Source organism: Pelodiscus sinensis, chromosome 3 (assembly GCF_049634645.1).
Source record: "Pelodiscus sinensis isolate JC-2024 chromosome 3, ASM4963464v1, whole genome shotgun sequence".
Classification (NCBI taxonomy): Eukaryota; Metazoa; Chordata; order Testudines; family Trionychidae; genus Pelodiscus; species Pelodiscus sinensis.
Genome location: NC_134713.1, coordinates 39,533,628 through 39,557,099, shown reverse-complemented (window position 1 = coordinate 39,557,099; position 23,472 = coordinate 39,533,628). Strand labels below are relative to the sequence as shown.

General features: G+C 37.8%; 1 protein-coding gene across 2 annotated transcripts in view; it reads left to right on the top strand.

Annotated features, from left to right (window-relative positions):
• The window catches only part of CSMD1 (CUB and Sushi multiple domains 1), a 1,865,804-nt gene that overhangs the window by 891,787 nt on the left and 950,545 nt on the right, over positions 1-23,472 (top strand). For both annotated transcript variants that reach the window (XM_075923597.1, XM_006137767.4), the window contains exon 5: positions 5,826-6,033. In XM_075923597.1, coding sequence (XP_075779712.1) covers positions 5,826-6,033 — 208 coding nt within the window. The remainder of the gene's footprint in view (positions 1-5,825; positions 6,034-23,472) is intronic.

Below are 23,472 nucleotides of genomic sequence, written 5' to 3'. Positions count from 1 at the left end.
TTGTTGACTTGAAAGTGGGAGTGCTTAGAGAATAAAGCCCAGTGCTTAGAGAATAAAGCGCCAATTAAATATGGAGTAAATGAGAGTTTTTTTATAAATATGGAACACTCCACATCATCTTAACTCTCATATCCAATGATGTTTCCAAACGTTATGAATTCATCAGTTAAACCGTTGGTCAGCTGACCTGGAAACACTTTCATTATTAAATTTATAGCCCTGAGATATGTACAATTGAAGTTTTAAATGCTCAGGTTCATGCAATTGTTACTTATTTTGTTTGTTTTCTTATATTTACAATTTATAGAAGCCCTGATGCAAATATCAACAGACATGATTACTTGTGATAATGGTATTAATATGTTTCCTAGAGTTGGGAATTCTATTAAGTGAAATACAGTTATGTTTTTCAGGAATGACTTAGGAAAAATGCCACTTAAAAAAGAGCTAGTAGCTGTTTCAGTGATACTTTTAATAAGGCATGCTAAATAATGTATGCCCATGGTTCATTTAAAAGTGTTTAAACTGCAATTTTTTTTATTTGATAAGTCTTACATAATGTGCTAGAAATGACAATTATATCATTTCTGGTGCTTTATGAAATGTCAGTCAAATTTTTTAATTGAATCTAGTCTGTTGCTAGGGATGAAGGGGTAAAAAAAAGTCTTGTAGTGACACAGCAAGGGAAAAAAAACAGGTTGTGTTTTTATAGCTGACTACGAATTCTGCAATATTTAAAGCACAGCTGTGTTTTTATCAGCTATTTTACAGCGGTAACATAGTGAAATGAATCCTAAATGATCTGTCAAATCAGGACTATGCAGTGTGAAGTAAAATTGCGTGGAACAGCCTTGGTAATCTGAATCCAGGTTTTAAATTAAGTTTAAAAGGGTTAGACTGAATTGGTTTAACTGCTGTTTATTTTATGTGCTGTGCGATAAGCATATAAGAACAAACTCATTTGAAAGACTGTGGTTTGTTTATTTATTAATTTGTTTAAAGATACATGACAGCATAAAGCACTGAGGGCAAAAAACACCAACTTAATTGCTATAAATTGCTGACTGTTAGATGCAGAAAAAAATTACTGTATGTTAAGATGACAGCTAACCACCAAAAGCAAAGACATTTTCTGCTGAGCCTACCTTCTTAAATTTCTCTTATATTCTTGCTTAGCAAGTGATATATTCCTACTGTAGAATACTTCATTTTGTACTCTGTACCACTATGGAACTGCTACATTTGCTCTTTAGCTGAAACAGAGTTGAGATATTCACACTTAAAGCAGGGATGCTTCTTCATTATTAGGCAAGGAAAAGCTGGTCAAAAACACTTAATTGTATTTTTTGAGGGTTTTTTTTAACATTTCCTTGAACATTTTCATTTTAATAAAAAAATCTATTTCTGGTTGAAAATGTGTCAGATTTGTCAGCACCTCTAATATAAAGCATGCAAGTGTCTGTGTATCTGTGTGTATATGCATGCTTGTAAATGAAGAGTAATTGATGTGAATTTAGGGAGGAGAAATACAGATAGATATAAATTTAGTGCACCAACATTTTAAATAGAGAGCCCTTCACCTTGTATACCCATTTATGCTGATGTAAACATACACGTAACTGTCTGTGTCTCTTAGTCTGTTTCTCCACTCCAGATGAGAGTGGTGTTTGCAGGGCTTTCTCTCTTGGAGAAAACTCCTTTGCACTTAGCTCAGGGCTTTAATTTCCTGTTCATGGTGTCTAAGCAGCTATCCCCACAGAGCTGTCCATAGTACTGCCAATCCCTCAGGCCAGTCAGTTACCTCTGTCCTCTCTGTCTCAGATCTGGGCTGCCACTGCCTTGAGTCTGGTTCAGCAACTTCTTATATAATCTTCCCTGGTCCCCGATTAGCTGGCTTCTTCCCTCTAGCTGGCCTGGAGGACTTCTCTGTGGCCCTTTCTAGCCACAGAGCCTTGTCCACCCCTTTACAAGGGGGAATTATGATTAAACTGCACTACTGTGTCTTCTGAGCAGATTAGCTGCCAATGGTGATGGACAGCCTAGGTTCCATGGGCTTTTCCTGGCAGGGCACAGTGTGTATACTAAGTCCAGTAAACAGTATTCCACCCAATGATTAGTTATGCTATTAATTGATAAAGAATTGGGACTGGGATTCTTTGGATGTAGAGAGGGCTGGAACGGAGGCACTGAGCAATTCACATCTAACTGCTTCCTGCTGACAACACAGACAAAGATAAGTGAAGATGAACTCTGGCATCTCTTGCAGGTATGGTCATACCTACCTAAATGGGGAAGTCAACTGAAGAGCCATCTGTATCTCTAAATCAGCAAGTGGATCAACAATACATCTAGCTGAAATACATCCTTGTTAACTAAAACTAGGATACTCAAATTTTGGCTCACCCTGTAATAATAAACCCTGAAAAAAACAAAACGCTAGAATAAAAAAAGACTCACATCCTTTAGCTTTCTTTTTTTAAATGGTTCGGTCCAACCCTGACATTGGTGCTGACCCCAGTAGAAATCAATATCTCTATATTAGTTTGTGTGCTGAAGTATTGGCACACAATTTGTCAAGTTGGTTGTTTTCTCTACAGGATTAGAAGATAATATGAAGGGAAGTGTTTGAAACATAAAGGGACTTCATCCACTTGAAATCTAGAGAATTAAAACAGTATCAGCTAATATCGTTTTACCTGATCCTGTGTTGCCCTTCTCATTTCTTGTGTATTTTATCACTTTAAATATTTGTTTTGTCCATATTGCTTTAAAAAGGCTTGGATAAAAAAGAGAAATGTACTGAGAAATCTGAACTGAGTATACACAAAGACCTTGACAATGCACAAGTAAACAGATTAGAAAAAAATAATGATTTCCTACTCCTCAAACCTTTACACTTATTAGCTATTATTTCTTTGTTGTTTAAGAGCAGCCACAATATTTGAGGAAGTATGTAAAGGCTGATAATGCCAATTTCAGATATTACAATGTTACATGAATAACATATGCTGTGACATAAGTCTTACAGAATTGGATCCTTACAAGATTGCTGGACATGTTATTTTTAAAAAGACCAAAAAAAAGGAGAGAAGAGAATATTCACATTTAAAGTTACAATTTGTAGTATTAAAGAAGAGAGTAATGAATATGGTCTGATTGCTAATAAAAATAATTGTTTTATTAGTGTGAATCAGTTTCTACAAAAGAAGATTATGTTCATTTAAAAGGAAGAATGCAAACCACTCTCTGGCACTTATATGCATATGAAATGTATTGATGAGGAGGAAATCTCATAGTCTGTACACGAATTTCTAATTTGTATGATAATCTTTACTATATTCAGTTTTCTTTCTTTCTTTCTTTCTTTCTTTCTTTCTTTCTTTCTTTCTTTCTTTCTTTCTTTCTTTCTTTCTTTCTTTCTTTCTTTCTTTCTTTCTTTCTTTCTTTCTTTCTTTTCAAAGACTAGTTGGTAAATAGCAAATGTCATTGTAACCTTACCACCTGCTTGAATTCATTCAATGACTTTCTCCTTTTCTTCATCAAATCCATCCTCCTTGTCTTAATGTTCCAGGATATACGCATGCTGTGCTTGTGCACATCTCTCAGTTCATCTTTGACTAGTCCTAGCTAGACCTAGTTCTGCACATCTCCAGCTAGTCCTAGTTCCTCTCTGCCTCTCGCTTCTGTTTTATATTTCATCCAGTTCATTCTCTTTCTTCAGATCTTTCATTTGAGTTTAGTTCCATACAGTTTAGCCTTTCATCACTGATCTCCAATAAGTCTTCTCTCATTCCTGTAATAGACCTTTATTTATACAATATGCATTCTGATTAGATTGCAAGTCCCTTGGGGCAGGAATTCCCTCAACCTTTTTGTTTTAAAACATATACACTTAAGTTTCTATGTAAATGATCATAAAATGACTACAAATTAAGCACTTCTTTCTTTCTGATCATTGACTTATGCAGAAACATTTTGGCTACGTCTAGACTGGCATGATTTTCCACAAATGCTTTTAACGGAAAAGTTTTTCCGTTAAAGCATTTGCGGAAAAGAGCATCTAGATTGGCAATCTAGTCAGTGCCAATCTAGAAAGCCCCGATTGCCATTTTCACCATCGGGGCTTTTTTGCGCAAAACAGTTTTTAGCTGTCTACACAGGCCCTCTTGCACAAAAACATTTCCGGAAAAGGGCTTTTGCCCGAATGGGAACGTCAAAGCATTTGCACAAGAAGTACTGATTTCGGACAGTAGAACATCAGTGCTTTTGAGCAAAATCAAGCGGTCAGTGTAGACAGCTGGCAAGTTTTTGTCCAAGAGCGTTTGCTTTTGCGGAAAAACTTGGCAGTCTAGACGCAGCCTTTATGTATTATTACTGTAGCTATGCAGCCATAATACTAATCACTGAGGGCTATTTACTGAGTTTTTTATTTTTCATACAAACAAGCTACATGGGTAACGTGTTTGTAATTATATATTTCTCTACCTAATCCTAATCTAACTTTAGTCAGAATACCTTTAAAGTTTTCAAAGAAATTTTATGAAGGAAGAATTGTAAACACCTTACTTTCATACAGAATAATATTCAAGAGTTAGAGCACAAAAATGTGTGGTTAGCTCATTAAGCAAGATAATGTAAGAAAAATGCAAGCTACTGTCTAGTACATGCAAAGCACACACAAAAAATTGCAGCATGCAAGCCAGTTTAGGAAGTCTCTTTAAAAGTGATTTCTACTGTATTGATCAACTCTACAGTTATGAGTGTGATGGAACAATATATACAGACTAGAAGTTGGTTATTATCTCACACATTTGCTATTAATTCCTGGGTTTGGGGGAAGGCACAAATCTGCAATCTTTACTTTTGCATTTCTGTTTGTAGTTACAGATGAAATAAGGAAGCAAAGAGGTACATGGCAATTTGGGAGGGGTTAGGGAGTGGAAGAAAATGTACTAATGTTTTTGAGTGGCCAACAGTTGGGTTTGATATACTTCAAGTGTTGAGCAAAGAATTTTGTTTTTAATTATCCAGAATAGTTTGTCCGTCTCTATTAAAAGCTCAAGTAGGAGTTTGAATGGCATTGAAATATAGTAGTCTGAGGAGGCAAAACCGAGTCATACTCATGAACTCAAATCCACCTTGCAGTAGAATTCCTGTAGTTTGGCTCCATGACTACAAATGAGAAACCAGCATTTTGTGGACATATAAAAGGTAGTAATAAAGCCCGTGGTACTTGCTACTATGAAGAACTATGAAGAAATATTGCATAAACTCTATGGAAACATCTGACAGCTTTGAAATCTGTGAAGATAATTCTTAAAACTTTTGCCCAAATGACTAATACAGATATCCACAGACCAGGGTCTCTGTTGTACTCTGCTGCTGCTGAATAAATTAGAAGCAGAGCTGTCAGAGTCAGCTATGCTTCTGTGATTCTTTGCCTCACTATTGACTTTGGTGTTAAGGGACTCTCCACCACCAAAGCACAGAACGAGTATAGTGTGCTTTGCCTCTTTCCTTCTCTGTGCCTCTGACAAATATCCTGAATGTTATGCTGCCTGTACGCTCATCCTGAATCCAACTATGCCAGAGCTATCTCTAACCTGAAAAGACTCAGTGGGGACAGACTGGGTCAGAGAATCTGGATCACAGGTGTTTCTTTGCAACTATATATAAGGGTGGGGTTTTTTTACATTTTCCTAAAAGTGGTACATTTGTCCAGTGTGTATGCACCAGTGATCCATTTTTCATGGTAATTAAAATTATTGCTGTTTTGTTTGCTAAAATATTCTCACTTCATTAGAAATTGTTGTTGTATTCATCAGCTGAAGGTGCTTGCGGAGGAACTCTGCGTGGGACAAGTGGAACAATTTCAAGCCCTCATTTCCCTTCAGAATATGAAAATAATGCAGACTGCACATGGACCATTTTGGCGGAACCAGGAGATACCATTGCGTTGGTCTTTACAGATTTCCAGTTAGAGGAAGGATACGATTTTTTAGAAATCAGTGGAACGGAAGCACCATCAATCTGGTAAGTCCAAAGGAGGGACAATCATCCCATTTTCTCTTTTTTTCTTGTTTGGTGGTATTTCTTTAGGGCATTTTATGATTGTGTTTTCTTTGGGTGTGTTATCTTGAGCACTTTGTTCTCTCTCTTCAGGCTTCTCAACCATCCAGAAATGAAACCATTATGATTTGAGCTTTATCTATCCATCCTTCAAACCCAGCTTCGTCAACCCTTCCCCCATAGTAATCTCATTAGTAGAGGATTGTTACTCTGAGCTTTCAGAATCAGACTGTCTCCAACGATTACACCAAAACTAGTTCTTTACATTATGATATCCAAATAACAAAGATACAGTAGAAGAAATCCTGGATCTGTTAAGTTAATGGGAGTTTTGCTTTTTGACTTAAAAAGGGCCAGAGTTTCTCCCATTGACCTTGAGTGATATTCAAATGATCCTTACATACTTTCACCAGTGTAAATCAGACATAGTTCCATTCAGGTGAGTTGGGGGTAAGAGCTTAGAATCCTGGCCTTATTTTGTTCAATGAACAAACAAATTTTGTTTCAAAGAGAAACTGCTGAGCTACAGTTCATCTGCAAATTTGACACCATCAGTTTAGGATTAAACAAAGACTGTGAATGGCTAGCTAACTACAAAAGCAGTTTCTCCTCTCTTGGTGTTCACACCTCCAGATCAGCTGCTAGAAGTGGGCCCTCCGCCCCCGCCTCCTGACTGAATTAACCTTGTTGTCTCTAGCCTTATTGTGGCCTGCATATGGAAATTTCTACTACATGCATCTGACGAAGTGGGTCCTTGTCCATGAAAGCTTATGCTCTAATACATCTGTTAGTCTATAAAGTGCCACAGGACTCCTTGTTGCTTAAACAAATTTTGTTGATTAATTGCCTATGTCCGTGGGACAAGAAAGTTTTATTTCACATCTCAGACTTCTGTCTTGTGCCTTTTACTCAACAAGCATAATATGAAGTAACTTCACAGGCAAATTAGTATCCAAATAACTGTTTAGTAACAAAATGCAATTTTGACTATTCCCTTTTCTCTTCCCTGCTCAACATCCATGTGGCTCCTAAGTATTGCTTTATTCTGTGTTGTGATAACTTATGAGCCTTTTTATTAATAATGATAAAATAAGTTTCCTAGAAAGTGAAAGGCAGTTCTTATTTTGTTTATGGAACAAATTGTAATTTGTGGCAATTAATTCATTGCAGAACAGTTCACGGCTGTTGCATTGGCATTTCTCTGACGTGTAGCTGCCCAGGGTCAAATTTTGTCTATGTGGAGAGAGTTTATGATGGTTAATGTGTGTGCTTCTTGTTCTTAAGAAAAAAAACAAATGCAAATGTTTCAGGAGTAATAAAAAGTATTATAATTGCAGAAAATATACTATGCAATTACAAATAGAGTTTGTGGCACATCTAAAGGGTTACTGCCTCTCTTCTGCTTAACTTTATAAACAGATTTTTTTTAGGTTTTTACTGTTCCCAATTCATCTTTTAAGACCTAGAATTTCAAAACCAGAATATGAAGGTTTACCTGAAATCCTTCAGAAGCACATGAAAACTAGTTAATTTAATGCACAACTGACTAATAGATAAGAATTGGACTATTGAACATTCATTCTCTCAAACTATAGTGCTTCTGTAGTGAGTACACACACAAAGATCACATTTTCCTATGTGAAAATGGTCTAGCACCATTTGAAAATGTGTCCATAATTCCTTCCAGCCCCCAACTCCCTACCCCCCGCTCCTCAAAGCCTGTTTATCATAGATAAACCCATGAGATCTCCTTGTGAGCAAGAGCTGAATAGAGTAATAGAAACCTAGCCAGCAGTAATTATATCTTAAGAGGAATCTCTTGATGGATCTGGTTTCCCTGATTCAGATCTATTTATTACACTAAACTATCTGATGAGAAAACAATAATGTAGGCCATTCTAGATCCTTTAGTTTCCCTCTACAGTGAGAAAGCTAATTTGTAACACAGATCTTGTTTTAAAAAAAAAGAAATTACACTCCCTTCCTGCAGAATAGATGCCAGAAATGTGACACTCATTTTCACTCTTTCTAAACCAGCAATACAAACACAATACAAGCAGAATTAACTTGAAGAAAATTCTCTCTGTTCACCAATATATGAAAAAGTAGTTTTGTGAGAAATTATATCTAGAGCTTCAGAGGATTCTCCATCATTCTCAGCTAATTTAGAATGAAGTTGTATACCCAAACGATGTTTAAGCAAGAACAGTTACCATAGCTACCCTAGAAGTATGCTAAATGTAGTGTATGATGTAATCTGCTAAAATGAGCAGTATGATAAATGTGCAGTTGTTCAATATTTAATACTAGTGGATTATACATGTATCATTTGAAAAAAGATTTTTTTCCTCCCATTTGCTCCCATTTTCTCAAATCTGGCTCAACTATTTCTAGTGTATTTTGTGTGGCCCAATGATAATGATTGTTCTTTCAGTTAAATGAATGTTTATTAGTGGAAAGAGGCTAAAATTTTCTAAGGCAATATTCATGGAGACAGAGGATATGTCAATTCTAAAGCTAAAATGGAAGACTTCTAACATTAATATTTTAAATTGTTACTCTGCATTGTGATGGGAATTAATAAATTACAGCACTTTATTAATTGCTACTATGACTAATATACTTAATGCCCCCCCCATTTGTTGCATTCTCTAAGTTCATATGTATCTTCTGTTTAAGTTCCTAGGTGTCTTTATTTTTTATTTTATTTTCTATATGTGTTTTTGGTGAAGAAAGGATTCTTTATACAAAATAAAATATTGTTTGATATATTTCAATCCAGGATAAATTTAAACACAAACTGTGTAAATAGCGTTTTATTCCCTTTTTCTCCCATGAGACGGAATCTTATACAGTGCTAAAAATGATCTGAAGTAGTACTTAAACATGATTTCTAAAGGTATGTGTTGAGTGTGTTACTAGAAAGAAGATACATTTTCTCTGGGGAATCATCAATAATTAGAAACTTCATTTCTTCCTTAAGTATCTCAGAATATATGTATTTCACTCTGACCATATATATTCGTAATATTTAGAGCTTTGTCCTAAGAATCAAATACCGTCTTTCTCTTTTTCTCCTAAAGTTAAAGCAATTTCATGGAGGACTGACTTTGAGAATAGAGTAATTTTTGTTCAATCTAACTCTTCTTCACAAAGTAATACAATATTTTATTGCTTAGGGTTTTTGTGTTGGAACATGCAGTACTAATATGAAAAGAACCTCAAATGCTCAGTGACTAAGAACTTTAATATTTCAAACTTTGATGTGAAGAACTGACCCTTTCTACAAATATTCTGAAATCAAACAATTTAATATATTGTAAAAAGCTTAAGTATCTCTAAAGTTTTCATAATTTGGAAAATAATAGATTAGAAAATAAATTTATGTAGCAATTTCCAAATGGATTGGCCCTATCAGTGGTTTGAAAACAACAATTTGTCATATTTTCTTTCAAAAATAACATATTTCCTAATACAGATTGAATCTCTCTAGTACGGCACCCTTGGGACCTGACCCGTGCTAAATCAGGGAATTTACTGAACCACAGGAGGTCAATATTGTCTACCAGCATTACCAACACTTCCACTGACTACTGGGCTCTTAGAAGACATTTAGGGGTAAATTAGAGTTAAATTGCAGTAGGGAGCATCTACACAGCAGGGTTTAACTCAAAATAATTATAATTTACTTATTTCTCTTAAATATTGGGTGGTTGACATTAAAAAATATAGTTTATCTGGAATGATGTTAAGTACTAATATATTATTCTTATTTTCATGTCAGGCATTGGTAGCAATTCACAAGGCTGTAGGTTCTGTCAAAACCATGTACGCTAAAGTAAACCGTTGTACTCATCTTAATTTTTTGGAAGACTGAAATATTCAATTTTATATGAGGTTCTTGCTAATAGAGTATTAAAGAATGTATATTAGAATACATCAACGCTTATGATCATAATAGGTCTACTCCTGAAATTATGTATATTGAACTTGAAATCTTTTAATTGTACTTCTTCTAAACTTGCTATTGTGTATGCGCCTTTTTTGCATTACTAGAACATTATTTGATTGTGCAGTGGTTTTGAATATTTTACTGTACTGGGTATCACCACACAAATAAGAATGAAAGGCACTCTGCACTTTTCTTCTTGCTGTAGCTTAACAAAACCTAAGTTATTATTTCAGTTTATTAAGGAATTTGCAATGATTTCCAGTTAAATCTATAAAACTAAGTGTAAATGTCTTAGAGTAACATAGAATCAGTAAAAAACTACTGTTACTTTTGACTTTGAATCACCAGAGGACATGAAAATCTTAACTAAGTAAAAATATCTAAAGTTTTGCATAATGGTGTTTGGTACTTCCAGCCTCTGTGCTCATAAATGTTTTAAGGTTGTGTCACAATCAAGTTTTATACTGCTTAGAAAAACTTTTTGTATAGTTTCTGAATGCATAATCTTCAAATAGATCATAGTCATTTATGTACACATTTTTTGTACTATTTTATGGTAACCCATCTTAACCTTAATATAATGTGCCACATTGAGACGAGTAAATCAGAGTAGTTTTATTAGAAGCTAAGGAACAATAATTTATTCCTACAGATGATCCAGCCCAGTATTAGGTAGGGATCTAATTAATGAAAACAGCACCATCTACTGGCATACGGGTTATATTCAGTATGGGCTGTAAGTTTTTAAATTCAATAAAATTCTTGTTGTGCAGTGAAAACAGTTTCCTGAATGTACCTCGTAATATTGCAGAACTCTTCCTTCCCCCCCCCCCCCCCCAGCCACCAGAAAAGACAGTCTTGTTCCTTTTAGGCTAAAAGGAAAAGGAAAATTACTCTTTAGCTCCCTTCCTCTAGCTTCCACGTGTAAAGTGTCCAGAATATTTTAGCTGCATAAATATTAACCCAAGCACGTAGATTCTTATGCCTGAGATTCAGCATTAACACCACTTAGCACTTGTACTTTTTTTACATGTAAAAGGATATGCAACAAAATTAACTCCTCTGGCTTTGTAATCTGTTTGTATATATAACTTTATAAATGTTCAAAGTGAAATGTAAAATATGTCACAAAAGTAGAAAAGCTAGTTGAATGTGTATGTGTGTGTGCGTGCTTATATGTGTGTGTGTGTGAAAGAGAAGCACTGTAAGGGTACGTCTAAACTACATGCCTCCGTCAACGGAGGCATGTAGATTAGCCAGATCGGCAGAGGGAAATGAAGCCGCGATTAAAATAATCGCGGCTTCATTTAAATTTAAATGGCTGCCCCGCTCTGCCGATCAGCTGTTTGTCGGCAGAGCGGGGCAGCCATTTAAATTTAAATGAAGCCGCGATTATTTTAATCGCGGCTTCATTTCCCTCTGCCAATCTGGCTAATCTACATGCCTCCGTCGACGGAGGCATGTAGTTTAGACACACCCCAAGTGTGAAGAGAGGGTGGGCAGGGAAAAATGTTGAATTTTTGCCTGCAAAATCTTGAAATAGTTTATAAATCATTTATGTAAAAAGGATTAGAATTTGCAAAGAGCTATTTTAACTAAATATAGAAATGATGCATAAACAGGTTCAGATTTCATCTTCCTTTCCTTCTCGCTAATTATTTTTCCTCATTCCATATATATATATTGAATCTTGCTACAGAAGACGTCATCTGTAGGGGGTCTGATTCTGCCATAGTCTGAGTAAGGATAGCATCATTAGCCCATAATAACTGTAAGCTATTGCTAAGAATGTTAAGCTAGGTTAATTTTTCTAAATATATTGCTTCTGGAGTTTCATATTCTTGCATCAGTACTGCCACATAGATCTCAACAGGCCCAAAGGAGAGAATTTAGAGGTCCTGTGAACTATGGATATCTGCCCCCCCCCCCAACACACACACCTTGAAAGCCTCACTGCCCATATTTACCCAGCCTTGCACACAGGATCCCCAGAGTGCAGCCTGGGATAGTGGGAGTTACGTGCCTCCTAACTCTCCATTCTGACCTGTCTCTATCAGTGCTTTGCTAGTGACAAGAAGCAAACCCTTCCAGGCACTGTTAACACTCACCACAACCACATCAGGAGTCCCACACGCACCTAGATTGTATGAATGCTCCCGGATCCACTCGTAGCTCACTTTAAGAGAAAGGAACCAGCCAAATTCCTCCAGCTTCCAGTATTGCACATCAGAAATATACTGTCTTGCATTGCCCAAGATGAACTGTGCAAATTCATTTTTAGTCCTTTATTTTATCATTAGAAAGTGAATATACATCACCCTGTCTAAAACCTCAGCAAATTTTAAAAATACTTCCAGCAAATTCAGTGGTAAGGATAAACAGTAAACCAAGTTTATTGACTACAGAAGATCAATTTTAAGAAACTATAAGTGATACATAAAAAAAAGTCAGAACGGTTACCAAAAAGAAAATAAAACGAAACAGTCTAAACGTCTAAACGTGCAATCCTATTAGCCTAGGCAACATCTAGATTAAGCAGTTTTTCTCACCCTACTACATATTCCATACATATTGCCATCCTTAATATACAGATTTTTCCCTTAAATCTCAGCCAGTCTTCACTGTTCAATCTTCAGTCTTCTCCATGTCCTTGTTGACTGAAGCATAGGTGGGGCCAGGAGAAAGGTAGATGGGCAGAATTATGTTCTGTTTTATATCCTTACTCCATCTAGTTTGAAAACACAAGTCCAAGTATGCCGGGTTGGCATTGTTGAGCCTCCAGGCAAGGTTGAATAATTCCCCTGGTGTGATCTTATGCAGGTGAATAATCACATTGTATCTTCCTTTCTGGACAATGGCTGTTGTTTGATACCCATTCAAGCATTGGTTATTTTCCTTACTCTTGCCTCTGGGGAGTAAATGTCTGACCAATTCCCCAACTTTCAGCATGTTTTACTAATAACCATACAACACAATCTCATACTTTCATGTGCGCAAATCATAGATAGAACAGCGACTTTCACAAGATCATAACCTTTCCCCTGATACTGTACATGGCATGCTTGAAATGCAAGATCGCAATCATATATAGACATGAGGAATATGAGGATTATAAGGTATAGATTTTAGTTTTCATCTTCCTTTCCTTCTCACTAACTATTTTCCTTATTCCATATATATATATAATCTTGCAATAGAAGACACCATCTGTAGGGGTCGTAGATGACCACGTTCACTCCACCACCAAACAGTGACCCACAAATGTAATAGCCACTCCACATATAGCCCCCAAGCCCTCCATCAGGTCCCACTTATCCTGACAGCCCCTTACATGTGAGCTTTCCTGACATACTTACCACTCACTGAAGTGCCCATCATGATGGAAGGACATAAGACCAAATTTAAGTGAAAGTTATTGCCATCTGGCACTGTGGCTGCAATACTTGTGGGTTTTTTCCAGTGGTTGGGGGCCACACAAAATTGAGTGCCCTGTTCAAGTGTACTGATTGTACTGATTACACAGGCCTGGATCTCAGAATTGTTACAAACCAGTTAGTCACTGGACTTATGGGCTCACAGATTAGTGAATTCAGGGAAGATAAAATCTGCTATGTTTATATCCAAGTTTCCTGCACTGTCAGCTTTTAATGTATTATTTTGCAAAGCTATTTAGTAATTCATATTATTACACCGTCTGTGGAAAAATATCAGCGGTCCAGTGTCTCCAGTGCACATATGGACACTGAAAAAACCATTTTCAAATGGACACTGAATGAAAAAAAACTGGAAAAGGCTAAAACAGGACTTTATCCTGTCAGAAGGTAGCCTTATTTCTAACAAAAGGAGGTTCTGATACACTTGATGTGGTTAACAAGTAATTTAGGCAGAGCAAGGTGTCCGTGAAACTGTATTACAGACATTTTCAAGTATGACACTCAATATAAAAATGAAATGTATGAGAGAGATGTTTTCAAGCAATATGTTCAAAGAGAAGGGAAAACGGTAGAAGAACTTTTGACTGTCTAAGGCTGAAGAGCTAGTCCTGAAAAAAAAAAAAAGAGAAAGTGTAAAAAGGCAAGTAACTGAAACCCTGATAAGAAACTAGACCAACTGGGATCTAGAAGAAAAATTCTCTAGACAATTCATTGGAAGACACAAAACTACTCCCTGACAAAATAAATACAATGTTTTCATGTGGAAGTCACCCAGTGCTGAATAAATCTTATAAAAGGCAGACAGTGCCATGACTGAGAATCCAAAATCCTACAAGAAAAGAAACCTGAGGCAGAAAGGAATACAGAGCTGAGTTGGAATTCTGGAAAAACAAACAAACAAAACAACCATAGCACCACCACCAACACACCACAGCACTTGGTAGTGAACACTTGGTGGGAACCAACACAAGCCAAGACAGTTCCTGGCATATGGGAAAAGATACCAAAACTAAGTTCATCACTTTTCAAGAGTTTGCAAGCACCAACAAAGCGTGTATTTGGACAAAACAAACAAACAAACAAACAAAACCAAACCCCACCAAACTAAACCAAACCAAAAAACCCAGATCCCCAGCACAGATGAATGCTTCACCAGATCACCAGAGCAATGGGTAATATTGCAGCCCAAGATTATTAGACTAACAATGTGAAAGCAAATGCAACATTTATTCCTTTGAACCTGAAAATTGGAGCACAAGCAGATGTGTTTCCAGGAACAGTGTTTCTAATATTAAAAGAAAAGGCCCAAGTCCTGGAGGGTAAACAGTGAAAAATAGAGGCTTACAACATAAGCTTAGTTCCATACGCTAATGGTGTATTTGAACTAAAGGTCTGAATAAATAACTTACTGGGAAAGATACCATTTGTATCAATGAAGATACAATGTATAATAGTGTTAGGAAAAGAGAACCTGCTATTGCATTACAGGGTTTCAAGTCTCTGGTCACATCAACAGGGTGCACTCTTTGGAGGGGCAGGGAACCAAAATAATTGAGGAAGTCTTCCTTAGGATAGAAAGTTCTAAACAGAACACAAAAGAGGTTGAAAGCACCCAACTACCTTAAAATTCCCCTCGCCCTAGGAGAGAGGCCAAAAGAGGAGCTGGATATAGTAATTCTTCTGGGAATTGTAGAACCAGTAGAAGAACCACTTATTGGAAGTGGCACTTATTGGCTATTGTAGGAAAAAGAGACTTTCATTTATGTATAGACCAGAAGAATTAGATAGGTAAAAAGGAGATATTTTACACTACATAGAAAGGGAAAGGTTTTTGGAGACATAGCTGATACCAAGTGTTTCTTTTATACTTGATGTGTGTCCTAATGGCTGCGGTGTTGAAAAAATTAAGAGAGGGGCCAGAGATTCTTTATATTGGCATCAAGTGAACAGCAACACTGAGGAATCTGTTGTTAAGGCTTGTCGCAGCTGCCAAAAATACAGGCCAACGAAAGTGAAAGTCTACACTATAGAATTATTTTGAAATAACAAGGTGAGCATCCACACAGCAAGCACGTTATTTTGAAATTATTTTGAAATATGGGCATCTTATTTAGAAATAATAAACCCTCATTTCATGAGGAATAACACCTATTTCAAAATTGCTATTTTGAAACAGGGTGAATGTAAACAGTGCAATTGTGCTTATTTCAAAATAATTGGTTTGCACAGTTTCCTTTCCTCTGCACCCATTCATGCTGCAGGCAGAAGGGAAAGGACTTGTGGCACAACATAGGCTCTGCTCAAACTATACCACACAGTAGTACCCTGCTCTTCCTTCCCTGCTGCCATAGAAGACCCAGTGATCCTTCTGTGCAACCAAAGGCTGCAAGCACATGGGGAGTCACCTCAGAGGGCCCCATCTAGGACTGATGCAGAGATTCTGGATCTCATAGAGGTCTTGGATGAGGAATTGATTCTCCAGGATTTTCGTACCAGGCACAGGAATGCAGACATCTACAGCCAGATGGCCACAACCATACACACACACTGGTCCAGGTGCACATGAAAATAAAAGAACTGCACCAGGCTTATGCCAAGGCCATGGAACAAAGTTCCTACTCCCAAATGGATGTCATCCTGGGAAGGGAGTCAGTCTCTTCCCTCACTTCGTTGTAGACTCCAGCCTGGAGACGCCTGTCCTCAGCCTCCAGGAGGGTGGGGCTATGGACCAGAACAAGGAGGAGGAGGAGACGTCTAGCCTAGACATGATGCCCACCAGCCAGGAGGTGGTCACCACACTGGAGCTGATTTCCTCCCAGCCCAGGATGTCTCCTAGGGCTTGCATGAGGCCAGGGAAGGCACTTCAGGTGAGTTCCATTACTTTTCCATATACACATGTCAGGGGAGGCAGCGGGCTGCAAGAGGCTGCATGCTCCTTGCATGAGGCTGCAAGGGGCTGCAAGAGGCTGCTTGGCCTTCTTGCCCTGGGGATCGCACAACATCTGGTGTACATGGTTCAGAGCACCCCATGAGGCTGCCACACAGGAACCTGCTCTTACAAGGGTCCTGGACAGGCCTGTCTTACTCCCAACTCTACCACTAGCCACCACTAAGGAGGCTGGGGTTTTGGAAACACACAGCAGTACTGCACGTGGCCTAGGGTCATGCCCGCACACTCAGGCAGCATCCTCTCCCAGTCAAGTACAACAATGCAGAGGACACTGATCCCCTGCCGGGGAGCCTGCCATGGAAGGAAGAGAAGTGGACCCCTGTAGCTCTCTCTGTGGAAAGCAGACTGTGCCACTCACACACCTCCAAGACCCTCCCCCCATCCTCTAGTGGGCAAGGATAGATGTGACACCATCACTGCAGGACCCAGCATGTGCACAGGACAGAGGGAATCCTAGCCTCCTTATTTCCCCCTCCCACCCACAAGCTCCTGTGTTAGCTAGTGCCTTCTCATGTCTGCTTATCCCTGGGAGGTGGGGGTAGTAAGGCTCCTCTGGAGCATCCACACTGCTGCAGAACAGTGTCCACTGTGTAAGCCATAGGTAGCCTTCCTCAAAGCACAGCATCATCATCCAACCCGAAACCTTCAGTGTTGGCCCAGAGATTAAGGTTAGGCTTCAGCACAGCGTCTCCTGGGATGACTGCCTTTCTTGCTTTTCTTCACAGCTGGACCAGCTGCAAGCACAGCACTGGACCAATTGCAGGCATGACCCTATGAGAACCACAGTCTAAGACGACCACAGGATGACATGGCAAGGGAACACCTCAAGTGTCTCTGGTCCTTGAACTGCAACTTCAAGCTACAGCAAGTAACTGCTGTCCTGATGCCCTGCCCAGAGTACTTCCACGGGGCCTTAAATGTGATTCAGGCTCCAATGAGTGTGAATGCACAATTTTAGTATAGATCTGTGCTATTTCAATGGGGATTGGTAGTGGGACTGGTATTATTTTGAAATAGTTTTTTTGGGAGTTATTATTTCGAAATAACTTATTTCAAAATAACCTGGTAATGTAGACATTGCCAAAGAGCCGATGTTTGTGGCAAATGTAACATGCCACTCTCCAGCGAAGTAGGCACAGATTTATTTATGCTGGCTGAAAAAATGATGGGCATGTCCTAGTTTACTATTCTCACTTCCTTTAGACAGCCTTGCTGAAAGTTACTGCAGCTGAACAGGTGATCATGAACATCAAATACAAGTTTTTCTAGCTCTTGTAAACCTGCCATAATAATACCAATTACTGGGCCACAATTTATCAAAAGTAAAATAGTTTGTAGTGAAGTACTGGTTTGTGTATGTAACTTCTAATCACCATTATTATCCTCGATCCAATGGGCTGATGGAAAATAATGTCAAGGAATAAAGTGTCCATTGAAAAAGGATGTAGAGCTAAAGACTCTTATCTGTATTTAGCATAAATTACAGAAAGATATCAATGAAGCATAGGCTATACTCTGCAGGTATTCTGAAAACACAACTGCCTGAATAGTTCGAAATTAATGTCATAGACGCTTGGAACTAGCAGACATGGAGAAATGGAGAGAGAGAGAGAAGACAGGAAAAAAATAGAAAAATCTGGAGTCTTGGGAGATGTTACAAGTCTTATCTCTTCACATCTCACTTTCCTAATCCTCCTCAGATGAACAGAGAATAGCAATACCCAAGTCCAGAAATGCAAACTATTCAGTGGTTTTTGTGGCTAGTTTCTAGAAAACATGAATCTAGTTAACTTACCTTTTTTTTTTCTTGTTCTCCACTTACTTCCTGCTTGCCCCTAATTTATATATTAATATATTCACTTATACCTTAACCAAACACGTTACTAAAATTTAGCTAACAAATCCTAACATATAGTAACATAATTATCTAGCCAATTATATCTCCCCACATGAATTGGTTTACACCAAGCAACATTAATTATATAGTAGATAGAAACAAAGAACCAGACAGAGACCATACAGATAAAAATAGAAAGAAGGGAAAGGAAGGAAAACAATAACAAAACAGTAAAGAAATGAGGATTTCCAAACTATCAATTGGATCTTTCCAGACAGAAAGCTATCAACCTGTTTTCTTTAATTTTTTTAGGCCCTTCCATTTATTTGGAGGTGATAGATTGGACTGCCATTCTAACAGCCAAAAATTATCTTATTTTCCTGTGATTGATTTGGGATGTGAGAGGACATGACCATACATTTCCAAGCTTATGGCTGTGCCTGGTGCTTAACCATCAACCTTCACTTGATAAAAAGGTCTCTCACTGCCAGGGAGCAAAGACCCATAGGCAGGCAGACTGTGATTTTGATTCTTTGTTTTTATACATCTATAATTAGTCAAGTGATAAAATTACACCTAAATTCTTGAAGTATAGGCCTTTACAAGGAGGCCTGAATATCTATATCCTAACACTTCCCACTATTTCACAAACCTGAAACTGTACATCTCCAGGGTAAGACACAATGGTCTCTAAAAAGCAGTGATATTGCAAAAGGGGGTTCTACAGTCTTACGAGGTTGTCACCAATTTGGATTAGTGACTAGAGAGGAACAGATGACACCGTCTCACAATCTAGGAGCAATGGAGACAAGAGACACAGAGTCTATTGTTTTTCCTCAGAGGATTTCAGACAGGTAAGAGCCAGAAGAAGTGGATTTGTCACCTGCTAACATCCGTGGTGCAGATATCCCAGAGGATTCGAGTAAGTCCATGCAACAGCTTGGCAACTCAAAAATGAATTAAATTAAACATTGTTAGTAAGCATAGTTATTAGGATGGTTATAAGTATTTTTAATTCTGTTATATTAAAGTTGATTTTAAAAAAATATTATTAAGTTTTGGCTTGGGGTGCAGGAGATGTGGGGTGGTGCTGTTAAGGGCTAATCTTCCCAGACAGAGTGTCTAGGTGGGATCCTGTGACACAGATCCATTTGGAACTGCTCACTGAATAAAGTACCTTTAAAACTACTGAGAGATCACTAAACACCACAGCCACTAGGATAGCTACTGAGCGCTCAATCTAGCTATTTGTTTCCTACTGCCTGCTACAAGTCTTTTAGGTTGCGAATGTGTCAGAATAACAGATGCAGAGTTAAGTAGTTGATTCATTAATTAGATAATAGAGACTTTATTGTTGACCATGATACATTTCCTGGAGATATTTAGTATTTTAAAGCTTTCAGATTCCAGATCAATGAGACTATATGTCTAGACTTGAGACCTATAAATAAATTGTAATTTAATCCTTAATTTTTGAAAATCCATAATATTTGAAAACAAGATTCCGGGATGCATTAACAGGAGTGTTGTAAGCAAGACACAAGAAGTCATTCTTCTACTCTGTACTGATTAGGCCTCAATTGGAGTAGTGTATCCAGTTCTGGGCACCACACTTCAAAAAAGATGTGGAGAAATTAGAGAAGGTCCAGAGAAGAGCAACAAGAATTATTAAAAGTCTAGAGAACATGAAATATGAGGGAAGACTGAAAGAATTGGGCTTGCTTAATTTGGAAAGGAGAAGACTGAGAGGGGATATGCTAGCAGTTTTCAAGTATCTAAAAGGTGTTACAAGGGGGAGGGAGAAAAATTGTTCTCCTTGGCCTCTGATGATAGGCAAGATGGAATGGGCTTAAGCTGCAGCAAGGAAGGTTTAGGTTGGACATTAGGGAAAACTTCCTAACGGTCAAGGTGTAAACACTGGAATAAATTGCATAGGGAGGTTGTGGAATCTCCATCACATCTCTCAGGGATGGTCTAGATCAGGGGTCTCCAAACTTTTCAGCCCGAGGGCCGCATTAACTATCAAACAGCAGTTCAGGGGCCGACTACACACTTGAGGTCCAAATAAAAAACAATCAAAACATGGATGTTGTTTTTAATTATTTATTTAATATTATTTTATTCAGTTATTATTTAATAACACATTCATACACTACACATGAACACCTGTATTAGTTTGAATGGTGAAATTGTTTCCTGGATGCCAAAATAGCAGACATTTCTGGCTTTAGATTTGTTGTCCCTAACATCAACAGTGACCTGAGATTATCATCGGACAAGTTTGTTCTCAAATTGTTCTTCACGTATTTCATTCTTGAAAATGTTTGTTCACACAGGTATGTTGTTCCAAAGATTGAAAGGTACCTTGATGCAAAAGTTTTGACATTAGGAAAGTCTTCCTTGGGCAAAAACTGGTAAAAACCCACCAGTCCTATTTTGAACTTGTCCCTAAGGAGGTCATTTGCTTGCAACTCAATGACTTCCAGCTGCAGTTCATCTGGGCAACTGGCCACATCTGCTTCAAATGGGTTTTGAAACAATCTCACTTCTTCTGCCTTTGAATCCAAAAAGGTCTCCACGGGCCGGATGAGAGGGCCTCGCGGGCCGCATCCGGCCCCCGGGCCGTAGTTTGGAGACCCCTGGTCTAGATGGTGCTTGGTCCTGTTGTGAGGGCAGGGGACTAGACCAAAGTCCTTCCAGTTCTAGTATTCTATGTTTCTATGAAAATTAGTTCCTGCTATATTTGCCAAGATACAAGTTCAATGTTTGGAATTGGTCTTTTTAGAGAGGGAAAAATCCCAAGTACTTAAATGATAATACTCTTGATACTCTCTGCTAATATTTTAGATGTTAGTGATGTCATCAAATCTTCAGGTGCAAAAATTCGTACATTTTAAATGCAAGTCTTGGCAGCTCAAGAAATATTATTTTGATTTTCAAGTATTTTATTTTAGACTTCAAGTATTATAGTAAAGATGGGCCTCTTACAGTTTTCAAGTGAGGATCAAAACTTAGCCATTTGGTTTTCCTGTTCCAAATTGGATGCAGCTGCAAAACTGTGGGAATTGCCATTCTTCTCGGATATCTACCATTTGGTACTAAACAGTCATGAAAACAGCTCACAGGGTTTCCATGCTTATTATGCAACCCCCTATCTCTGATCCGTAACCCAAATCCAGACCTAGATTCAGATATAAATTCCAGCTCTTCCTTGGCCTACACATAAGTATTAATAAAAAAAAAATGTTGTTGTGAAACTGTTATGCTTGCACTTCACAGAACATAGTTGATAAAGAACCACAAAAATAAGAAATGAACATCCTCCCATCAGCAAATACTCTCTATTTTCCCTCAATAGATATCCTGCTTATGATTACGCCTACCGTATACCATGAACCCCAAATTTTAACTCTGCTAATTGAGCTGTACTTCTGCACACATACCTACCCTAACTACCTCTTCTTAATATCATTAGTTGCTGAAGTTTGGTATCTAAGTTTGTTGTATAAGGAGCAAGGATTGGGCAGAGTAGTTTAGTAAGAGGATCACAGAAGGTTGGTATCCTTGGCAGAGGAAAAATAGAGCTAAGGCCATGTTACTAGACATGTTTAGTGTGCATCTGTATTTGTTGGTACTTTGGGATATTAAATCCTGCAAACTACTTAAGTCCATATTACTGTATTTGACATAATTGTTTCACCAGAACCATTCCAATGAGTTTTGTAGAGTCTTGCCATGGAAATACTGTGTTGGGTCTTATTATGATGATAGAGGAAGAACACCAGTGGTTTTCAGGGTGGGTATGTGCTAAACAGCAAATTTATATTGTGCATGTTGAACCAAAACAAACAAACAAAATACAGAATGAGATCCTCATTCAACAAAGGGATCTGTTTTAGGTTTCCGTACATGTGGTTCACAGCAACAAAAGCTCATGCCAGATCCACACCAGCAGCAGGTGATTGAGGTGTGCTCATTCTCCAGGCCTGCACAAAACTCATTGCACTAAAATTAGTAGGAGAAATGGAAGCCCTGTTTGGGATATCGTGCTGCATGAAATACTCATCACAAGTGCATCTCCACAGAAAAGATATCCATCTGCCCTCCTCCCAGGAGGAGCATGCTCTTTAAAAATGGGTGATCCAAAGTGTGATCTCTGCACTCCAGTAGTAGGAGAAATAATGAATGATTACTGAATAAATATTTAAATAAGTAGAATATTTTAGCATTAAAGTACTTTGGAAATGACTTTCCTTTTCAATATTTCATCCCCAAATCATATATTTACTGCTAGCTTTGTGCATAAAAATGTAGGGCAAGATTACAAAAATTCTTAATGATAGTAATGGTAGCAATAAGCTAGCACAATATATTGTCCCTCATAAGTCAGAAAAAGTACTTCTTGCCTAGATTAGTCATCTATTCACATCAAATGTGTTCCGAGTATGGAATGAGATCTACAGCAGCAGTAAATTGATGCTTAATTCACAGAACATTAATTCTTCTTTTGCACCTGCTAATTTACCACCAACTGTGCCAAAAAAAGTATAAAGGCTTAATTCAGATCCATCATACTACAGGACAAACTGGCAAGAATAGAGGAGTCAGTGGACATCCTTAGGGAGCATCATGACCTAATATTCCACTTCATTTGAAATAACATAAAAGACACTTTTTTTGTTGTTGTTTCGTGTGTTTTGGTTTTTTTGGTACAAAGCATGCAAACAAAAGTTTTAATATATTAACCAAAAGCTTACCTATATATCATAATTACATTTCTATCCAAGATAGCTAATGCTGAGGATTCATAATGTTTCCCAACTTCCCACATTAAAATATGTATAGAGTTAGCCCAGTTTCTTCACATAATACTAGGAAGCAAATTTAAGAAAACAACTCATTACAACAGAGATCATATCAGTCTGTTCAGTTAGTATGAGGAGGCCTGCCCAGGCTTTCTTTTTTGTACTGTAGATTATATAAAGAGGATTTAGCTTTTAGTCGCTGCAGTTGACAGCGTACTGTATTTTCCAGATTCTGATTATTTTTTCCTAGGGAAATCAGAAATAATTAAGTAAACACTAAATATAGCTCTTCAGAGCAGGAGCCATCCTTTTCTTTATTTGTACAATGTCCAGCACTATAGGGTGCTGATCCATGACGGAGGCTCAGAGGTTCTACAGAAATACAAATAGTCCTCGCCATCATCACTTGATATGGGCAATCTTGT